Below are 17,305 nucleotides of genomic sequence, written 5' to 3' on the forward strand. Positions count from 1 at the left end.
GTGGAGTAATTTACCCCGACTTAGACAGAAATTGCTGTATCTGTAACAGCGACATACAAAACAGTGATAAAATCATCCTTGGTTTTACAATGATAAAAGAAAAACCTTGAAATGATCCAGTCAAACAAAGTGTGCAAGGTTTTTGTGTCAACACTGAGAGCACAATAACTGCCTGGAATATAAAGATAAAGGTTGAAGGAGCATGCCACAATGGAGACAAGGGGTGTTTTCACAGAAACAGTTTGTTTTCCCCACCCCATCTCCACTCCCTGTTGATGAGAACATCCCATTGGCCATTTAGTTCCAGGGTATCTATATTAGCCCCAGGATCAACAAATCCTTGTTCCCAGGTGATTCAGCTGGGGCCACTCCAGGGCAGTTAGGCCAATTAGGCCAGCTGAGGCCAATCAAGGAGCTAGCCCCAGCAGTTAAAAGCCTCCCTGCCAGACAGAGGGCAGAAGTTGAAAGGGAGTTAAAAGAAGGAGTTATTTTGTTCTGTTCCAGGGCTTGGTGCAATTGCTACCACAACCCATAAGGTACCAGAGTCAAGGGGAAGCTTGTCTGGGCATGGCCAGGGATCCTAGGCACAGAGGCCTGAGGGAGGACCCCCACCCTCGGTTCCAGGAAGTGACCACAAGCAGTGGGGCCAAGGAGAGGTGACCTGGGGAAGGTAGAAGTTCATGGACTAAGCAGTTTGAGGCTGCTCCTCACAGGGTCCGTGAGTAGAGGATGGGACTGAGCCCCCCTGCTCCCACCCAGCTGCATAGCCGAAAAAGACACAGGCCCCACAGAAGAGCAGAACAGGCTGCCCTCGCCACACTGGGTAGCTTGGTGGTTAAAGCACCACCAGAGGAGATAGGTGACCCAGAGTCCAGTCCTCACATCAATCCTGCTTTCATTATTTATCCACAGTGAAACATCTTCAGCACAAGAGATGGAGGGAGACCCACCTCCGCGTACCCCGTAAGGCAGTGAGTAGAAGACTCCTGTTCAAATCCTTTCTCTTTATCAAGCAGAAAGGGGGGGGGGGGGAGGTTTGAACTCTGTTTTTCCACATCTCGGCTTAGGGGTTCTAACCCCTGTGCTGAAAGTCATAAGGTGGGTGCCACCCCCTCCTGCTTCTCTGTTTTGTATGCTGCATGGTGCCAGCCACACCAGAAAGGCAGGGGCAGGTCAGATGCCTGGCTGCAGGGGGAGATTCCTTTCCCATTCAGGAATTGCAAGCAGGGTGAAGTGTATCCTGCCGCCCAGACTGAAGTGCCAATCTCTGGCAGAGGAAGGGTGTTCAGGACAAACCTCTTCTGTGCGTTTCCCATGGGTGAGCTTCGACACCCCCCTGCCTACCCCAGTGGCCGCTGAAGGTGAAGCCGGAGCCTTTGCAGGCGAGGCGGAGAGAGTCTCCGGGCTTTTTCTCATCCCCTCCGGACTCCACCAAGCTGATCTGTGACCAGGCACCTGCAAGTAAAGCCATGGCACAGATAATGGTATAAAGTGTTGGAGGGGAAAGTTCTCAGCGGGAGGTTGGCTGGTAACTGCACAGACAGGGGGTTGGAGATTCTCTCTCAGTGCAGCCTGGGCAGGGAGAGACCGATTTATACAGGAAACTGTCACCCCGATTTGCATATCGTCTGCCTTATAAGGGTCCCAAACTCTTTCTCTTCATTGTGTAAACTGACAGATTTGCTCTGGGAGTCAGACAGAGACAGAATATTTGTACAGCGCCCCGCACAGCACAATGGGATCCTGAGTGTAGTTTGTCTAATGGAGAATTTAACGATCTCCTTGAGAGAGCTCCTATTCCTAGCTTGGTTCCAAAGACTCCTGTACGCAGAGGAAAGAGACCCCGACTGGTTTCGGTGGGTTTTGGATCAGCCCTGTAGAGAGAAAACTGTATCCCTAGAGAATAAGGGAGAGGAAGATGATGACCTCTGTGAATGGGGGAGGGGCAGTGGTTTGTGAAAACTGATTTCTCTTTCTAAATCTGTTTTCACACCAAAGACATAGGCGGGGACTTTGAGTCACGGTCGCCTGTTAAATACTGATGGCATTTCCAAAGGTACTTTTGGGGACCTTGCACCCGGATCTTCATGTATAAACAGGGCCCTGGGCTAAATAATGTTTATTTTCCTGTTTGAATAAATGCGTCAGATCCTCCGCTTTTGTGAATAGGGGGAAGGTTGTTGAAATCAATGGAGCCTCCGCAGTGTACAACAGCTGCTGACCTGGCTCTGTGAGCTGTGTTTTACTTCGGGTTTTATTAAAAGTCCAGAGAAACCCGATAAAAGCTGCCCCTGAACGTTCACTGACCGGCGAAACAGAGAGAAAAGTGAACAGGCCAGGCCATGGATATGCGCACTGTGCCTGGTGTATCAAAGGCGAGGTGTGTGTGTGTGTGTGTGTGTGTGGATGTGTGTGTGTGTGTGTGAGAGAGAGAGAGAGAGAGAGAGAGAACACAGCAGCTGCTGTCCAGTACCACTGCAATATTTCTAGGTCACGCCCGCCTGTTCCCCGGCAGGGACACTGGACAAACTGCCTCCTTTCATCTCGGCCCCTGGGTTTCAGCTTCGCTTAGGAGTTCGGAGCCTGCGCGCCTCCCCCACAGACCCCCGTTCAGTCAATGAGAAGAGCTCTTTGCGGGAGGCAGGCCGGGCACTGAAGAGTTAATCTCCGATGTCAGAGTTTTCCATCCTGCTGGCTCTTCCCCCCCCCCCCTTTTACCCAGCACAGCAGTGTTTGGTCTGTGTCCTGCTGCCGCCAGGCGCCCCACGCCAGAAGTTCCGCTGCTCTGGTTTTTGTACCAGCAGCAGCTGCTTTCCGCTCACTGTGCGTCTGGCACAGTAATAGCGGGCGGTGTCCTCAGCCTTCAGGCCGGTCATCTGCAGGTACAGCAGGTTGTTGGAGTTGTCCCTGGAGATGGTGAATCGCCCTTAGACAGCCGGGGAATACAGCTGTCTCGACCCATCGTAGTTAATTGTAGCCACCCAGTCCAGCCCTTTTCCGGGAGCCTGGCGGACCCAGCTCATCCAGTAGCTGCTGAAGGTGAAGCCGGAGGCTTTGCAGGAGAGGCGCAGAGAGTCTCCGGGCTTTTTCACATCCCCGCCGGACTCCTCCAGCTGCACCTGGGAGCGGGCACCTGGGAATAAAGTCACAATTAGAAATCACAGGAAGAGCAGCACGCCTGCTGACTCTGAGATGCGTTTCTGGGGAGAGAAATACCTTCCAAAGCCGCTACAAGTAAAGCGAAATGGAGCCAAAGTCTCATGTTGAAGGGACAATTCTCGGGGGGGGGGGGGGGGGACTGGCTGGTCAGTGCACAGACACAAAGGGCTGCGGGTTGTCTCTGCCGGTGCAGACTGGGCAGAGGGAGAGACAGATTTAAACAGGAAACTCTCACCCTCATTTGCATAGCCCCTGTCTTATCAGAGACACAGAGAGACCGTCCCTTTATGGTCAGAGTTGCTAGCCATAGGACTCAGAGCAGGAGCCAGACAGTTCCTGACGGTTTCTTTGTGCAGCGCCGAGCACTGGGCGCTGTGACGCTGATTACGCTCTTGCCTAAGGGAGACATAAAGCCATCTCGAATCTCTAGGCATCTTTCTCTGATCTAAAGCTTTGTGAAGTGACTGCGGAGACTCCCGTTGTCCTCCATGGACTTTTGAATCTGGGATGAGAGAAACTGGCTAGAATACGAGGGGCGATGCTATCAGAATCTCTCGGAGTCTGAGCGGAGAGTGGGTTTCAGTTTGTTTGTATTGATGGGAGAGCTGAAAATAAAACTGAGGTGAGGCCTGTGGTAGGGTAGGGTTTTCCAAAAGACTAGGGGAATAAGAACCCTATCTCCAGTTCAGATGGGAAGAAGTGCCTCTGTCCTCGTGGGTCCCTGAAAGTCGAAGCATTGCACCATTGATTGTGGGATCTCTGCACTCGAGATTTCTTTAACGTTTTGATAAGAGGACAAGTTTTCTAGGGTGCCTCCTACTTTAACTGACCATAGAATCATAGAAGATGAGGGATGGAAGGGACCCCAAGAGACCATCTAATCCAACCCCCTCTCAAAGCAGGACCAATCCCAACTAAATCATCCCAGCCAGGGCTTTGTCAAGCCAGGCCCTAAAAACCTCTAAGGATGGCGATTCCACCACCTCCCTAGGTAACCCATTCCAGTGCTTCACCACCCTCAGAAAATTTTTCCTAATATCCAATCTAGACCTCCCCCACTGCAACTTGAGACCGTTGCTCCTTGTTCTGTCATCTGCCACCACTGAGAACAGCCTAGCTCCATCCTCCCTGGAACCCCCTTTCAGGTAGTTGAAGGCTGCTATCAAATCCCCCCTCACTCTTCTCTTCTGCAGACTAAACCAGCCTAGTTCCCTCAGCCTCTCCTCATAAGTCTTGTGCTCCAGCTCCTTAATCATTTTTGTTGCCCTCCGCTGGACTCTCTCCAATTTGTCCACGTCTTTCCTGTGGTGGGGGGCCCGAAACTGGACACAGTACTGCAGATGTGGCCTCACCAATGCTGAATAGAGGGGAATAATCACTTCCCTCGATCTGCTGGCAATGCTCCTACTAATGCAGCCCAATATGCTATTAGCCTTCTTGACAACCAGGGCACACTGCTGACTCATATCCAGCTTCTTATCCCCTGTTACCCCCAGGTCCTTTTCTGCAGAACTGCTGCCTAGCCCCTCGGTCCCCAGTCTGGGGCAGTTCCAAATTATAGACGGGGGGTTTCTTAGTCTTTCTGAAGATCCCAGGTTTGTGACTTGTTATGGATAAACTATAATTGTTCTTTGCTGAAATAGCCAATCGCTAATCACTTATTGCAGTTGAATAAGTAAGAAATAAGGCCATTTCTTAAGTACTGGTGGCATTTCCAAAGGTATTTTGGGGGGGCCTTGCACCCGGATCTGAATGTATAAATAGGGAGGCATGCAGGGCATTGAAGAGTTAATCCGCGATGTCAGAGTTTTCCATCCTGTCCGCCCTTCCCCGTCTTTTACCCAGCACAGGAGTGTTTGGTCTGTGTCCTGCTGCCGCCAGCCGCCCGACGCGAGAAGTTCCGCTGCTCTGTTTTTTGTACCAGCAGCAGCTGCTTTCCGCTCACTGTGTCTCGTACAGTAATAGCGCGCGGTGTCTTCAGCCTTCAGGCCGGTCATCTGCAGATAGAGCTCACTCTTGGAGTTGTCCCTGGAGATGGTGACTCGCCCTTGGACAGCCGGGGAATACCACTGGCTCGACCCATCCTCGTTAATCAAAGCCACCCAGTCCAGCCCTTTTCCGGGAGCCTGGCAGACCCAGTACATGTAGGCGCTGCTGAAGGTGAAGCCGGAGGCTTTGCAGGAGAGGCGCAGAGAGTCTCCGGGCTTTTTCACATCCCCTCCGGACTCCACCAGCACCTGGGAGCGGACACCTGCAAATAAAGGCATGGCACAGATAATGGTATAAGCCAGAAATGATTGTCTAGTGCCTGGTTCTGCCGTTTAATCAGGGGAAGAAAATACCTTCCAGAGCTGCTGCCGTGAGAACAATTGCGAACCAAAGTCCCATTTTGCCTGGTGTTGGAGGCGAAAGTGCCCGGGGGGGCTTGGCTGGTAACTGCACAGAGCCAGGGGCTGCGGATTGTCTCTGGCTGCAGCCTGGACAGAGAGACGCACGGATTTAAAGAGGAAACTCCCACCCCTATTTGCATATCGCCCTGCTTATACAGGACCCAAACTCCTTCCCTGAGTGCATCGAGTTACCTGCACCAGCGGTGAAGGCAGAGTCAGATCATCCCTGGCTGGGTGTTTGTGTACATTCGTCGGGCAGGACCGTAATTTTGGGTGTAAAGGTGGAGAAACAGCAGCTTTATGTGAGCACAGTTGCCCAGTGAAGCAGTTCGGATATAACTGTGTTATCGTCCAGTTACAGGGTGGTAGGGCCGTGATCTCCGGCAGCCGTGCCCGGGCGAAGGTCGGGTCCGTGACTGGGGAGGGTCGGTCTGGGGCACTCACTGCAGAGTTAACAGTTCCCGCAGTGGCGAGTGCAGTGTGTCGGGACCGCTGTCACACGTCTCCCCAGTCACTGGCGCTGCGCTGTTCAAGGGGACGGAAGGGATTCGGGCGCTCGGCGAGCACGGAGTTCCAGCGTGGATGGAAATTAAAGACCGAACTGTTGTTAATTCGTTCCAGAAACATGTCTGTGAATACAAAACTTCCGTTTTCAAACGATTCCCAAATGCTAATGTAGCGGAGCACGAGGAAGAGGATGGAAAAGAAAATATCCAGATAGAGCAGAAATATCTTCCAGGCATGTTTATCACCCGGGTGGTTTCTCACCTGGTGTCCACATCTGGCCCAGTCATTCACAGTGCTGCGCTTGGAGATGAAGGCTGCTGCTTTGCAAATGCAGCCGGTAGTTGCTGTGTTATAGCACTGCTGGGTTTAGCCTGCTGTCGGTACTCACCCCTTCTACCCACACTCCCTGTAAAGCTTCCCCGTCCTTGCTTTCTTGCTGTTTTTAGGGAAGGGTGTGAGCTGCGGCTGTAATGAAAGTGTATCTATTAACAATAATTACATGTATCCGGAATGATTCTGCCACTCCTTCCAGCAACGTGAGCTCACTGCAGGAGATTTACAGAGATGCACATGAACCTCTTTAACATCTATGGACACGAAAGTACAAAAATCAGAGTGGTGAGGTTGGGGTTACGGATGAGGTGATGGATAAGGTATGTGACGAAGTGGGGGTACTTTAGAGGTTTCCTTGAGTGCTGTGTGCGTGTCTCAGTTTCCCCCATATGTTACTGAGGTATTTTGGTGATGTGACCCGGGTGTTTCGTCTTTGCAGAGGTGTCCAGAGGCTGGCAGGACCTTCCCCAGCCCCACGGCCACTGACCAGACCCCTTTGTCTTCCTGAGTCTGCCACTTCCAACAGGCTGTAGCAGGTGCAGAGCAGGAGGAGTGGCCACCCTGACTGAGAAGGAGACAAGAACTGGGGAGGTGTCATGGGCATGGGGCGGTGGCTGGAAGAGGCAGACCCCTGTGGGGTTCTTTCAGGAGCAGAGCCCAAGGATGCCGTTTGTGGGGCTTCTCGGTTGGTTGCTGCTGTAACTTCTAATTAGACTTTGTTGGCAGCTTTTCTCCACTGTGACCCTGAGGACTAATAAACCTTCTGAGCTGCAGGCTGGCTGTGAACCGCTCCTGACTGCGTTCAGGGTGTATGGTTCCTTTGGGCCGTGTAGGGCTCCCCAGGGTCCCAGCGAGGGGGACCAAGAGAGGGAGTTGTGGTGAATGAGGGGAGCTGACCCCTCTAATGCCAGGGTCAGAAGGTGGCTGCATGGGTGTGCGGGGACCCCAGGGGCAGATTCCCAAGCAGGGAGTGGCTGCGTCTGTGTGGTCCCAGAGCCTGTTCAAGGTTGGACTCCGTCACAGGGTGTAACTGGGGCTAGGGATAAGGTTAGGATTTGGGCTGAATTCTGGTTTAGGGAAAAGGATAGAATTCCAGTGGGGCAAACGTGTGAGGGTCAGTGTGACCTGTCCTGCCTGGGTCAGTGCTACAGTAACTGTCATCAGTACAGTCAGTCAGCGTTAGAGGAAGGGTTAAAATCGAGGCTTTGAATAAACTCCAGGGTTTTTTCGGGTTCGCCTGTCAGTGTTAAGCCGGCTGGGACTTCCCCTTTTCACCGCAGCGGGAGGTTTTTGTCTGAGCTCAGAGCGGCTTCCCCTCGCTGTGTCTCTCGCACAGTAATACACGGCCGTGTCCTCCGCCTTCAGGCCGGTCATTTGCAAATAGAAGTTGGTGCTGTCCTTGGAGGCTGTGAATCGCCCCTGGATGGAGGAGGCGTAGTTCTTGTTGGAGGGATCATAATAGCTGACCAGCCATTCCAGCCCCTTCCCCGGCTGCTGTCTGACCCAGCTCATCCAGGTGCTGCTGAGAGTAAACCCGCTGGTGGCACATTGCAGTTGATGAGACTCTCCGGGCTTTTTCAGCGCTGAACCCGACTGGGTCAGACCCACCTGCGAGCGGGCCCCTGGGGAAAGGAGGGAAGAAGAATATTGTAAACCAGCCCCCCCATATTAAACAGCTGTCTGTGTGTGTAAAGGCACAGATGGAGCAAATCTCAATCCGACTCACCGGAGAGCCAGGCCAGGGCAAGGACTGTGTACAAGGGCGGTAACATCGCCATGGGAGCGGTTCGGAAGTGGAGCTGGGATGGGTCAGAACTAAATTGATTCCCGTAGCCGGCTCTCGGAATCTTTGTTTAGAGAGAGGGCTGCGTTGTGTGTTATGTAGGGAGGGAGATTTTTGAGATTTGCATGTGGCTGGCAGATGGGGCTGTGACGGTAAAAATAGGGGATCCGCCCCTCTGTGAGGGAGAGATTTCAAGAAGGGCAGTGCCCTGGGCATGAAGCGGGAGCTTGTGCCGGGGAGCAGAGCAGAGGGGAGTGGAGCAAATCGCGCTGTTCGTGTGTGTGCGTGCGTGCGTGCGCGTGTGTGTGTCTGAGGTGGGCTAGGGAGGTGTAGGTATAGAGGGAAGGGCACCAGGCCCCTGAGGTTGCAGTGTCGATGGGGTGATGGAAGCTGTGGAAGGCAGTGCTGTGCTGGGTGTAAATGGGGGAGGAGCAGGCGCTGGTTTGGTGTCTCTATGGGGTGAGAGTGGCTGTGGGGGAAGCTGTGCGCTAGGTTTAGAGAGGAGAGGATCAGGCCAGGCTGGAGCGGGGATCTCTATGGGGTGACAGTGGCTGAGTGGGGCAGTGGGGGGTATAATTAAAGGAAGCTGGTCCTGGTTTCAGGGTGTGTTTGGGGTGACAATGACATCGAGTTCTATCACAGAAATATCACATCATGTTACACGTCGTGTTCCCGCACTGCAGATACTCGCTCAATGAACACATGGGGCGGGGTGAGGAGATGGGTAAGTCCAGGGTGTGCGCAGTGATTGGAGAGATGGATGGATAGATTCTGCTGAGTGGCAGCTGGCTAGATTGATGCAATGATCTTGAGAGGGGAAATGATTGGTTTGTTCTCCATAAAAGGCAGAAATGAATGTGGCTGGCCCAGAAGGAAACATAAATATCCGTACGATGGAATGAATCTCAGCTCTGCAGCTCCAGCCCACGAGCAGTGGGGCTGTGAGTGGGGAGAGGGGAGACCACAGGGTTCAATAGGGCTGGGACACCCGCTGGCACTGGGCATGGGTTAGAACTGAGTCCCCGGTCCCTTCTCCTCCCCAGCAATGACCAGCTCCACTTACACATGCAGGGACCATTGAGACACATTTCCTGGCAGACTTAGCCATATGGAGAAGGAGCAGAGGGGGCTGGAGCACGTGATTCATGAGGAGAGATTGCGGGAACTGGACTTGTTTAGCCTTCAGAAGAGGGGAGTGAGGGGCGATTGGATAGCTGCTTTCAACTATCTGGAGGGGGGCTCCAGTGAGACTGGAGCTAGGCTGTTCTCAGTGGTGTTGGATGACGGAAGAAGGAGAAATGGTCTCCAACTACTGCGGGGAAGGCCTAGGTTGGATATGAGAAAAATCTTTTCCCCTAGGCGGGTGGTTAAGCACTGGAATGGGTTACCTAGGGACGGGGTGGAATCTCCATCCTTAGAGGTTTTTAAGGCCCTGCTTCACAAAGTCTTGGCTGGGATGATTTAGTTGAGGTTAGTCCCGCTTTGAGCAGGGGTTGGACTAGATACCTCCTGAGGTCCCTTCCAACCCTCATCTGCCCTGATTCTATGATAGCTTCACTGTGCCCATTCTTATTTTATCTGACAGTGACTTTAGCTTTGTTTATCGTGTCTTCTCATCCTTCCCTCTCGACTTGAAGGGGGTGTTTAATGGCAGTCCTTATTTCAACACAGACTTGTTTTAAAATGTATTAAAAATTAGGGGGAAAGGTCCAGCCCTTCTCAGTGAGGTCGGGACCGGCCTTGGCTCTGTGCTCGGTGTGAAGCTAGATCTGGCTAAGACTGAGCCGCTGGCCATGAACACGTCGCTTCCTCTCTTGAGTTTCCAGTGCCCGCAGTGTCAGTGTCTGAGCAGCTGGGACTTTCCCTGCTGCCCGCAGCGGGAGGTTTTTGTCTGAGCTCCCAGCGGCTTCCCCTCACTGTGTGTCTCACACAGTAATAGCGGGCGGTGTCCTCGGGCTTCAGGCCGGTCATTTGCAGATAGAGCTCGCTCTTGGAGTTGTCCCTGGAGATGGTGAATCGCCCTTTCACCGAGTCACTGTAGTAGATGCTAGAGCTGTAAATCGAAGCGATCCACTCCAGTCCCTTCCCGGGAGCCTGGCGGACCCAGCCCATGTAGTAGCTGCTGAAGGTGAATCCGGAGGCTTTGCAGGAGAGGCGCAGAGAGTCTCCGGGCTTTTTCACTTCCCCGCCGGACTCCACCAGCTGCACCTGGCACCGGACACCTGGGAATGAAGAGAATTGCGGGGACATCAGTGTCCAGGAGAACCGTGTAACAATCCCCCGCCTCCCCAGCACAGGGAACGGGAGAAATTACCTCGCAGAGCTGCTGTGAGGAGAACGAGATAGACGCACAGCCTCATTTTCCCTGGAGTTGGAGGGGAAAGTACCCAGGAGTGTTGGCTGGGAACTGCACAGACACCGGGGCTGCGGAGCGTCTCCCCGGGTGCAGAGTGAGAGATTTAAAGTGGAGACTCTCCCTGTCATTTGCATATCGCCTCTTTATAACAGACGCCCCGTGTTTCCTGGAGCGAGCTCAGTTTCCTGCTCTGTGGCTGAGGGAAGAGCCGGCAGTTTATCTGTGTGGTAGCAGAGCACACAATCGGTGCTGCACGGCTGCACTGGAGATTGCTGTTTGACTGGAAGGAATCCAATTCTCATCTACTTTGTCCCCCCCAACTCCGAAAACTCACCCTAAGAAAGAACTCTGTCCTTACCCTTAAATTTTATCTCAACCTGAAAAGTAAATGAACACCTTAGTTAGACCACGAAATCCTGCCTTTACCCCTGACGCAATTCTCACCCTAAGTGTAAATTCTTATGCTGACTTTTAATGCTAGCCCGAACCCTTCATTGCAACCTGGAAACTAACCCTAAACCCCAGCCTCACACCGTCCGGTAGAGGTAAAGCCTTAGCCAAAATTGGACACGTAACCAAACACAAACCAAAATGTGAACCCTAATCATAACTCTAAATCCGAACCCTAATTCTAAAGGTAAAAAACTACCTTCATCGTTAACTCTTTTCCGTACCCTAAAGATATAAATTAACCATAATCCTCAGTCTGGACCTAATGTTAAACGTCGTGTGTCACACTAACCTTTGAGTGGTACCTCAACCCCAAATGTAAATCCTGTCTCTAAATCCTAACTCTAAATTTAATCCTGTTTGTAACCTTAACGCTAACCCTAAACCTAACCCTAATATCAGCCCTACACTTTAATCCTGCCCTGAGGGCTGAATCCTCGCTCTAACCCTGAAGTCTAATACCTAAAGTAAACCAGAGTCTTTATGCATGGCTGGAAGGAGGTCGGTGATGATGTTACTGGAGCTCAGCCAGTCTGAACGGCACAATACATAGAACCAGAGAACGAGGTTATCCTGTTTAGTAGCCTTGGACACAGAAGTGTCAATGGTCCATTGTCGTGTATTGAAACCTGTGCGAAAATTACAAGCCATCACTTTAAGTTTGAAACTCGTTGTCTTGTCCTGCTGATAGGTTACTGGGCTCTGGAGGAAAGTTTGTGAGCTGGGTTTTTAACAGTCACTCTGCAAAGAGCCACGTGGTGGGTCAGGCTGGGTGTGAGTTCTGCCCTCAGCCTCAGGGAGCAGCCTTCTTTGTCTCGCTCTGCCTTTGGTTCTTGTGCAGTAGGGTTCTGGATGCTGAACAATAATAGAATAGTAGAAAGTTGCAGCCTCCCATGAAGAGTGTTTTGTGGGGAGGTTTTTTAAACTAACATTTCCTAGAGACTAGACAGCGGCATGTCGGTCTCATTTGTGTCAAACCAACTTCCCAGGCTCCAGGCGAGTCCCTTGAAAGTGTAGGTCGACTGTATGTTTAACAAATCCACGTGAGAGTCCAGCCGGTCAAACGTCGTGAGGTGTTTTCCATCCCTAAGCTGCCGTCATTCTCTGGTTCCACCGTGAGGGGCTCCATCTAAGGTATAATGTACTGATAACCTCCAGACAGCCCCGTTTGACAACTGGCCAGATCCTCACCGGTGTAAAGAAGGAGTAACACAAATTTAAGGAAAGCAGTGACGTGACTTTACCCTAGCCGAGGATTTGGCTCCATGAGGAATTCACCACATCTTTGGGTGTGATACAAGGGCCCCTGGGGTCAGAAGGACGGATCCCGCTGACTCTGACTGGCGCTGGGTCAGTTCTGCAATGCACATGCCTCCTTCAAACTGGCAGCTCCTGTGCTGTAAGTGTGACACACAGACGGGCCCCAGCACAGCCAGCATTTCCTCTCCACGAGGGGGAGAGTGATTCAGAGCCGGAGTCACTCCGGAGTGGGGCTCACGGATGAAGCGAGGGGTCTCTGCACCGTGGGCCCGGCGGGGCTCTGGGCAGGAAGGGCAGACACTGGTAGGGGACGGGAAGGGTTAAATCCGAGGGCAGGTTTGTGTGACCGTCACCCCGTGGCCGTGTCTGTTTTCTGAGCCCCCCCAGCTGTGCCTGTGTCACTGTTGCCCCCGCGCAGCTGCCGGAAGAAGGGCGACTCCACAGCCCGGTTTTTGCACGAGCACGGATAGGTTTGGTGTTACTGTGCCTGTCCCGAACAGTAATAGTGCGCTGTGTCCTCGGGCTTCAGGCCGGTCATTTGCAGATAGAGCTCGCTCTTGGAGTTATCCCTGGAGATGGTGAATCGCCCTTTCACTGAATCATAGTAATGAGTTACCCCACTGCGGTCTGTATACGCGACCCATTCAAGTCCCTTCCCAGGAGCCTGTCGGACCCAGTCCATCTCGGAGCTGCTGAAGTCTAACCCAGAGGCTTTGCAGGAGAGGCGCAGAGAGTCTCCGGGCTTTTTCACATCCCCTCCGGACTCCACCAGCACCTGGGAGCGGGCACCTGCAGACAAAGACAGGTTGTGAATGTCGCTATAAAAGCAGCGATGACACGATATTCTCCGAACCCCGCCAGTTGTTCAGAGTAAGAAAATACCTTCCAGAGCCGCGAGAGCGAAAATCACAGGGAGGAAAAATCTCATTTTTCCTGGTGTCGGTGGGGAAAGTCCGCAGCGGGGCTGGCTGGTCTCTGCACAGACACAGGGGTGCGGGGTGTGTCTGCGGGTGCAGCCTGGGCAGAGGGAGACACAGATTTAAACAGGAACCCATCTCCCTCATTTGCATATTGCCCTGCTTAGAAGAGACACAAACTCCCCCCGTCACTTCTCTGCTTTACTCGCTCTGGGGCTCAGGGTGCAGGAGTCAGAGTGACCCGTCCCGTGCGTTTGTGCAGCGCCCGTCACAGGCCGCTGGGATCCTCACCAAATCTTTGTCCCCTGGGAAGAATAAACAGCTCCCAGCAGTCAGGAGATTTCCTCCCGCACGAACTGAGGGGCTGGTTATTGTGAGGCGATTTCGTGGGGGGCACTGAGCTGTGCTGCCCCGTCCCATGCACAGCGGGGCCATGCAACCTCCGATCAGTGGGGCCAGTGTCTGGGCAGGGATCGTGTCCCAGGGATCCATGGGGCTAGGACAGCTGCAGGAGAGGAAGATTCCCCAGCGCGCTGGGAACGGTTGGGGCCCGAAGCTGGTTCCCAGCAGTGACCGGTGACATTGAAATGACCAGGACACTGGGAACGTGACCTCAGCACGCGGGACACGCGCTGTCCAGCAGGTCTGGGGACCCGGTGGTGGGTGCAGCTGGGACACGCTGTGGGAAGGCTGAGGACGGAGTCAAGGGTTTTGCGGTAGAGCCGCAGAGGTGAGTGTGCGGAGATCGGCGTGTCTGGGACTCTGTGGTTAGAGCACAGTCCAGGGAGGATTCATGCAGCACAGCAGGGAGGTGATTATCCACCACTGACATTCATAGTCCTGTCTACATTGCTATCGCCGTTCCCATCGACGCGGCACTTCCCAGCTGTTCTGCTGCGTCCCTTTTGAAAGGCCCAGCTGTGCCCAGCTTTCCCGGTCTAGCTGAGTGCGGTTTATTCAGGCACCGAGTGATCTCCGCAGCACAGCCCCAATCTGCCGTCATTCTCTGGTTCCACGGTGAGGGGGCCCGTGCGTGGTATAATGTACTGATAACCTTCAAACAATCCAGTCTGCTCAAAGTGCCAGATCCTCACAGGTGTAAATCTGGAGTAACTGCAGTCAAGGGAAAGCAGTTGTGTGACTTTAAACTAGCTGAGGATTCGGCCCCACATGCGCTGGGTGTGATGCAAAGGCCAAGTGGGGTCAGAAGGATCGACCTCCGTTGACTCTGATCCGGCCCGCAATGCACTGGTCTCCTTTGAAATCACACACCCTTAGAATGATAGAAGATTAAGGTTGGCAGGAACTTTGGGAGATCATCTAGTCCAGTTTTTCTCAATGACGAACACAGTATAGGATGTCGGTCCCTGATATAGAAAAGGTTGCTAAACATTGACCTAGTTCAACCCTCTGCTCAAAGTAGGGTCAACCTCAAATAAATCATGACAACCAGGGCTTTGTCAAGACTCCCTTTAAAAACCTCTGAGGATGAAGATTCCACCACCTCCCTAGGTAACCCATTCCAGTGCTTCACCACTCTCCTAGTGAAAAAGTTATTCCTAATGTCCAACCTAGGCTTCCCCCACTGCAACTTGAGACCATTGCTCCTTCCTTGGACATCTGCCACCACTGAGAACAGCCTAGCTCCATCCTCCTTGGAACCCCCCCTTTCAGGTAGTTAAAGGCTGCTATCAAATCCCCCCCTCACTCTTCTCTTCTGCAGACTAAACAAGAGGACTTTCCTCAGGTGCTCCTCATAAGTCTTGTGCTCCAGCCCCCTCATCGTTTTCCTTCCCCTCCGCTGGACTCTCTCCAATTTGTCCACATCCTTCCTGTACAGGACACAATGCTCCAAATGTGGCCTCACCAGTGCCGAACGGAGGGGAACAATCTCCATCTGCTGGCAATGTTTCTACAAATGCTGCCCATGTGTCGTTAGCCTTCTTGGCAATAAGGGCAACCCTTGACTCATATCAAGCTTCTTGTCCACTGTAATCCGACAGGTTGTCCTGTGACTCTGAGACAGGCCCCAGCACAGTCAGCATTTCCTGTCCACAAGGGAGAGTGACTCAGAGCCGGACTCACTCCGGAGTGCGGCTCACGGATGAAGCGAGAGGTCTCTGCACCACAGGTCTGGCGATGCTCCGTTCAGGGAGGGGAGACACTGGCAGGGAACGGGGTGGGTTAAATCAGGGGGCAGGTTTATGTGACAGTCACCACACTGAGTCCCCAGCTGTGTTTGTCCCGTTGCTGCCCCTGTGCGGAGAAGGGTGATTTTGCAGCTAGGGTTTTTGCACAAGCACATCACACGTGGGTTCAATTTCCCATGGATCCTGGATGAAACTTAGCTGACCAAGCAGAAAGAACTCTGTGTTGGCAGCTGCTGCTCTCTCAGACTCACACAGGCAGGCTGCTTGATTAGCTTTGGTGCTGCCTTCAGTACGTTTCTCTCACTGTGTGTCTCTGCACAGTAGTACACGGAGGTGTCACCGGGTTGCAGGCCGGTCAGTTGCAGGTAGACCTGGCTTTGGAGGTGTCTCTGGTGATGGTGAGGCGACTTTTCAGAGCCTCGTTATAAGCAGTGCCTCCATCAGGCCAGATACCTCCGACCCATTCCAGCCCTTTCCCCGCTGGCTGGCGGACCCACTGCACTTGGTAGCTAGTGAGAGAGAAACCGGTCACGGTGCAGGTCAGTTTGAGGGTCTCTCCAGGCTTCTTGATTCCTCCACCGGACTCCACCAGGCTAACCTGGGAATAGACACCTGCAGAGGGGAGAAATAAAGGGAAAATGTGTTAGTGGTTCCCAGAGGTGTGATTATCTGTTAATAGGGGCACAGGAGGAGCTCCGACTCCGCCTTTACCCTCTGGGAGGAGCAGGAGGAAGGTGAGGAGCAGGCTGGATGCCATGTCTGTGGCTGATGGGCTGGTTCCCTGGGCAGGCTGGGAAGCTGAAGCCCAACGCTGGCTCTGAGCGGCCTGTGAGTCAGCTATGAACAGGGCCCCAGGAAGCTCATTTGCATGGGACAAGGGATGGGGACAATATAAAGGTGGGGCCCTAGCAGAGTGTAATACTGCATTGAATTGTTAACCCAACGGCGGGTTGCTCTGAGGGTTCAAGCTTACCTGAGATGCTTCCTTGATGGTATTTATTTGGTCCTGACATTTGGAAGTCTAAACCCACTAAACGTCAACTGTCTGTCTGTCTGTCAATCCAGTCTGCTTTAGGGTTTCCTTCTGCCTCTCATTCTCACAGTATTTGAATGCCTTGCCTATATTAGGAATACAGAAGTTCATTTCATTAATTCGCTGGCTGCTCCTTTTGGGAGGAAAGTAGGTGTTTGGAGAGTCCTTTGTATGTGGGATTCTGTAACTGGGCATTGAGCAGGGCACCAGGGAGCTTATTTTCATGGGCAGTGGGATGGTAACAGTATAAGGAGAGATTAATTTATATGTGCTTGTGCTATGCCATGGAATCACAGAACTGCAGGGTGAAAAGGGACAGCAAGGGACACCCAGTTTAACGCCCGTCTAGACACAGGGTTTGTTTTGTACAAATCACCAAAGACAGAGGCCATGCAGCCATGTGGATGAAGAGAATAACCAGCCAAGCAGAAAGGGGGCTGTGTTGGCAGCTGCTGCTCTTTGCCACTCACACAGGCAGGCTGGTTCTGCACAAGGTTAGTTTTAGTGCTGGCTCTGGTAGGTTTTCCCTCACTGTGTGTCTCTGGCACAGTAATACACGGAGGTGTCTGCGGGTTGCAGGCCAGTCAGTTGCAGGTACACTTGGCTCTTGGAGGTGTCTCTGGTGATGGTGAGGCGACTTTTCACCGCATCATTATAGAGAGTGCTTCCAGCACCCCAGATTTCTCCCACCAATTCCAGTCCTTTTCCCGCTGGCTGGCGGACCCAGTGCACATGGTAGCTAGTAAGAGAGAATCCGGACACGGTGCAGGTCAGTGTGAGGGTCTCTCCGGGCTTCTTGATTCCTCCCCCGCACTCCACCAGGCTAACCTGGGAATAGACACCTGCAGAGAGGAGAAATAAAAAGGAAATATTTTAGTGATTCCCAGAGGCACGGTTATTAGGGAACATGTGGTACCGGGGGTACAGCTGGAGCGCAGATCCCACCCTTACCCGCTGGGAGCAGCAG

The 17,305-nt window shown here is 52.9% G+C and overlaps 1 long non-coding RNA gene and 1 gene segment (V, D, J or C); one reads left to right on the plus strand and one right to left on the minus strand.

The window, feature by feature from the left end:
- The first annotated feature begins 418 nt into the window (after positions 1 to 418).
- LOC137144279 (uncharacterized) lies at positions 419 to 2,882 on the plus strand. Its single transcript, XR_010917368.1, has 3 exons — positions 419 to 536; positions 913 to 971; positions 2,491 to 2,882. It is a non-coding gene; the product is annotated as an uncharacterized lncRNA (long non-coding RNA).
- A 7,023-nt stretch (positions 2,883 to 9,905) lies between these two features.
- On the minus strand, positions 9,906 to 10,732 carry LOC137144272 (Ig heavy chain V region 3-like). The segment is given in 2 exon segments: positions 9,906 to 10,394; positions 10,487 to 10,732. Coding segments are annotated over 2 exon segments (495 nt in total).
- Between the last annotated feature and the right edge of the window lie 6,573 nt (positions 10,733 to 17,305).

This window comes from Emydura macquarii, unplaced genomic scaffold, assembly GCF_026122565.2.
Source record: "Emydura macquarii macquarii isolate MOO-44397 ecotype Brisbane River unplaced genomic scaffold, CSIRO-AGI_Emac_v2 contig_3441, whole genome shotgun sequence".
Classification (NCBI taxonomy): Eukaryota; Metazoa; Chordata; order Testudines; family Chelidae; genus Emydura; species Emydura macquarii.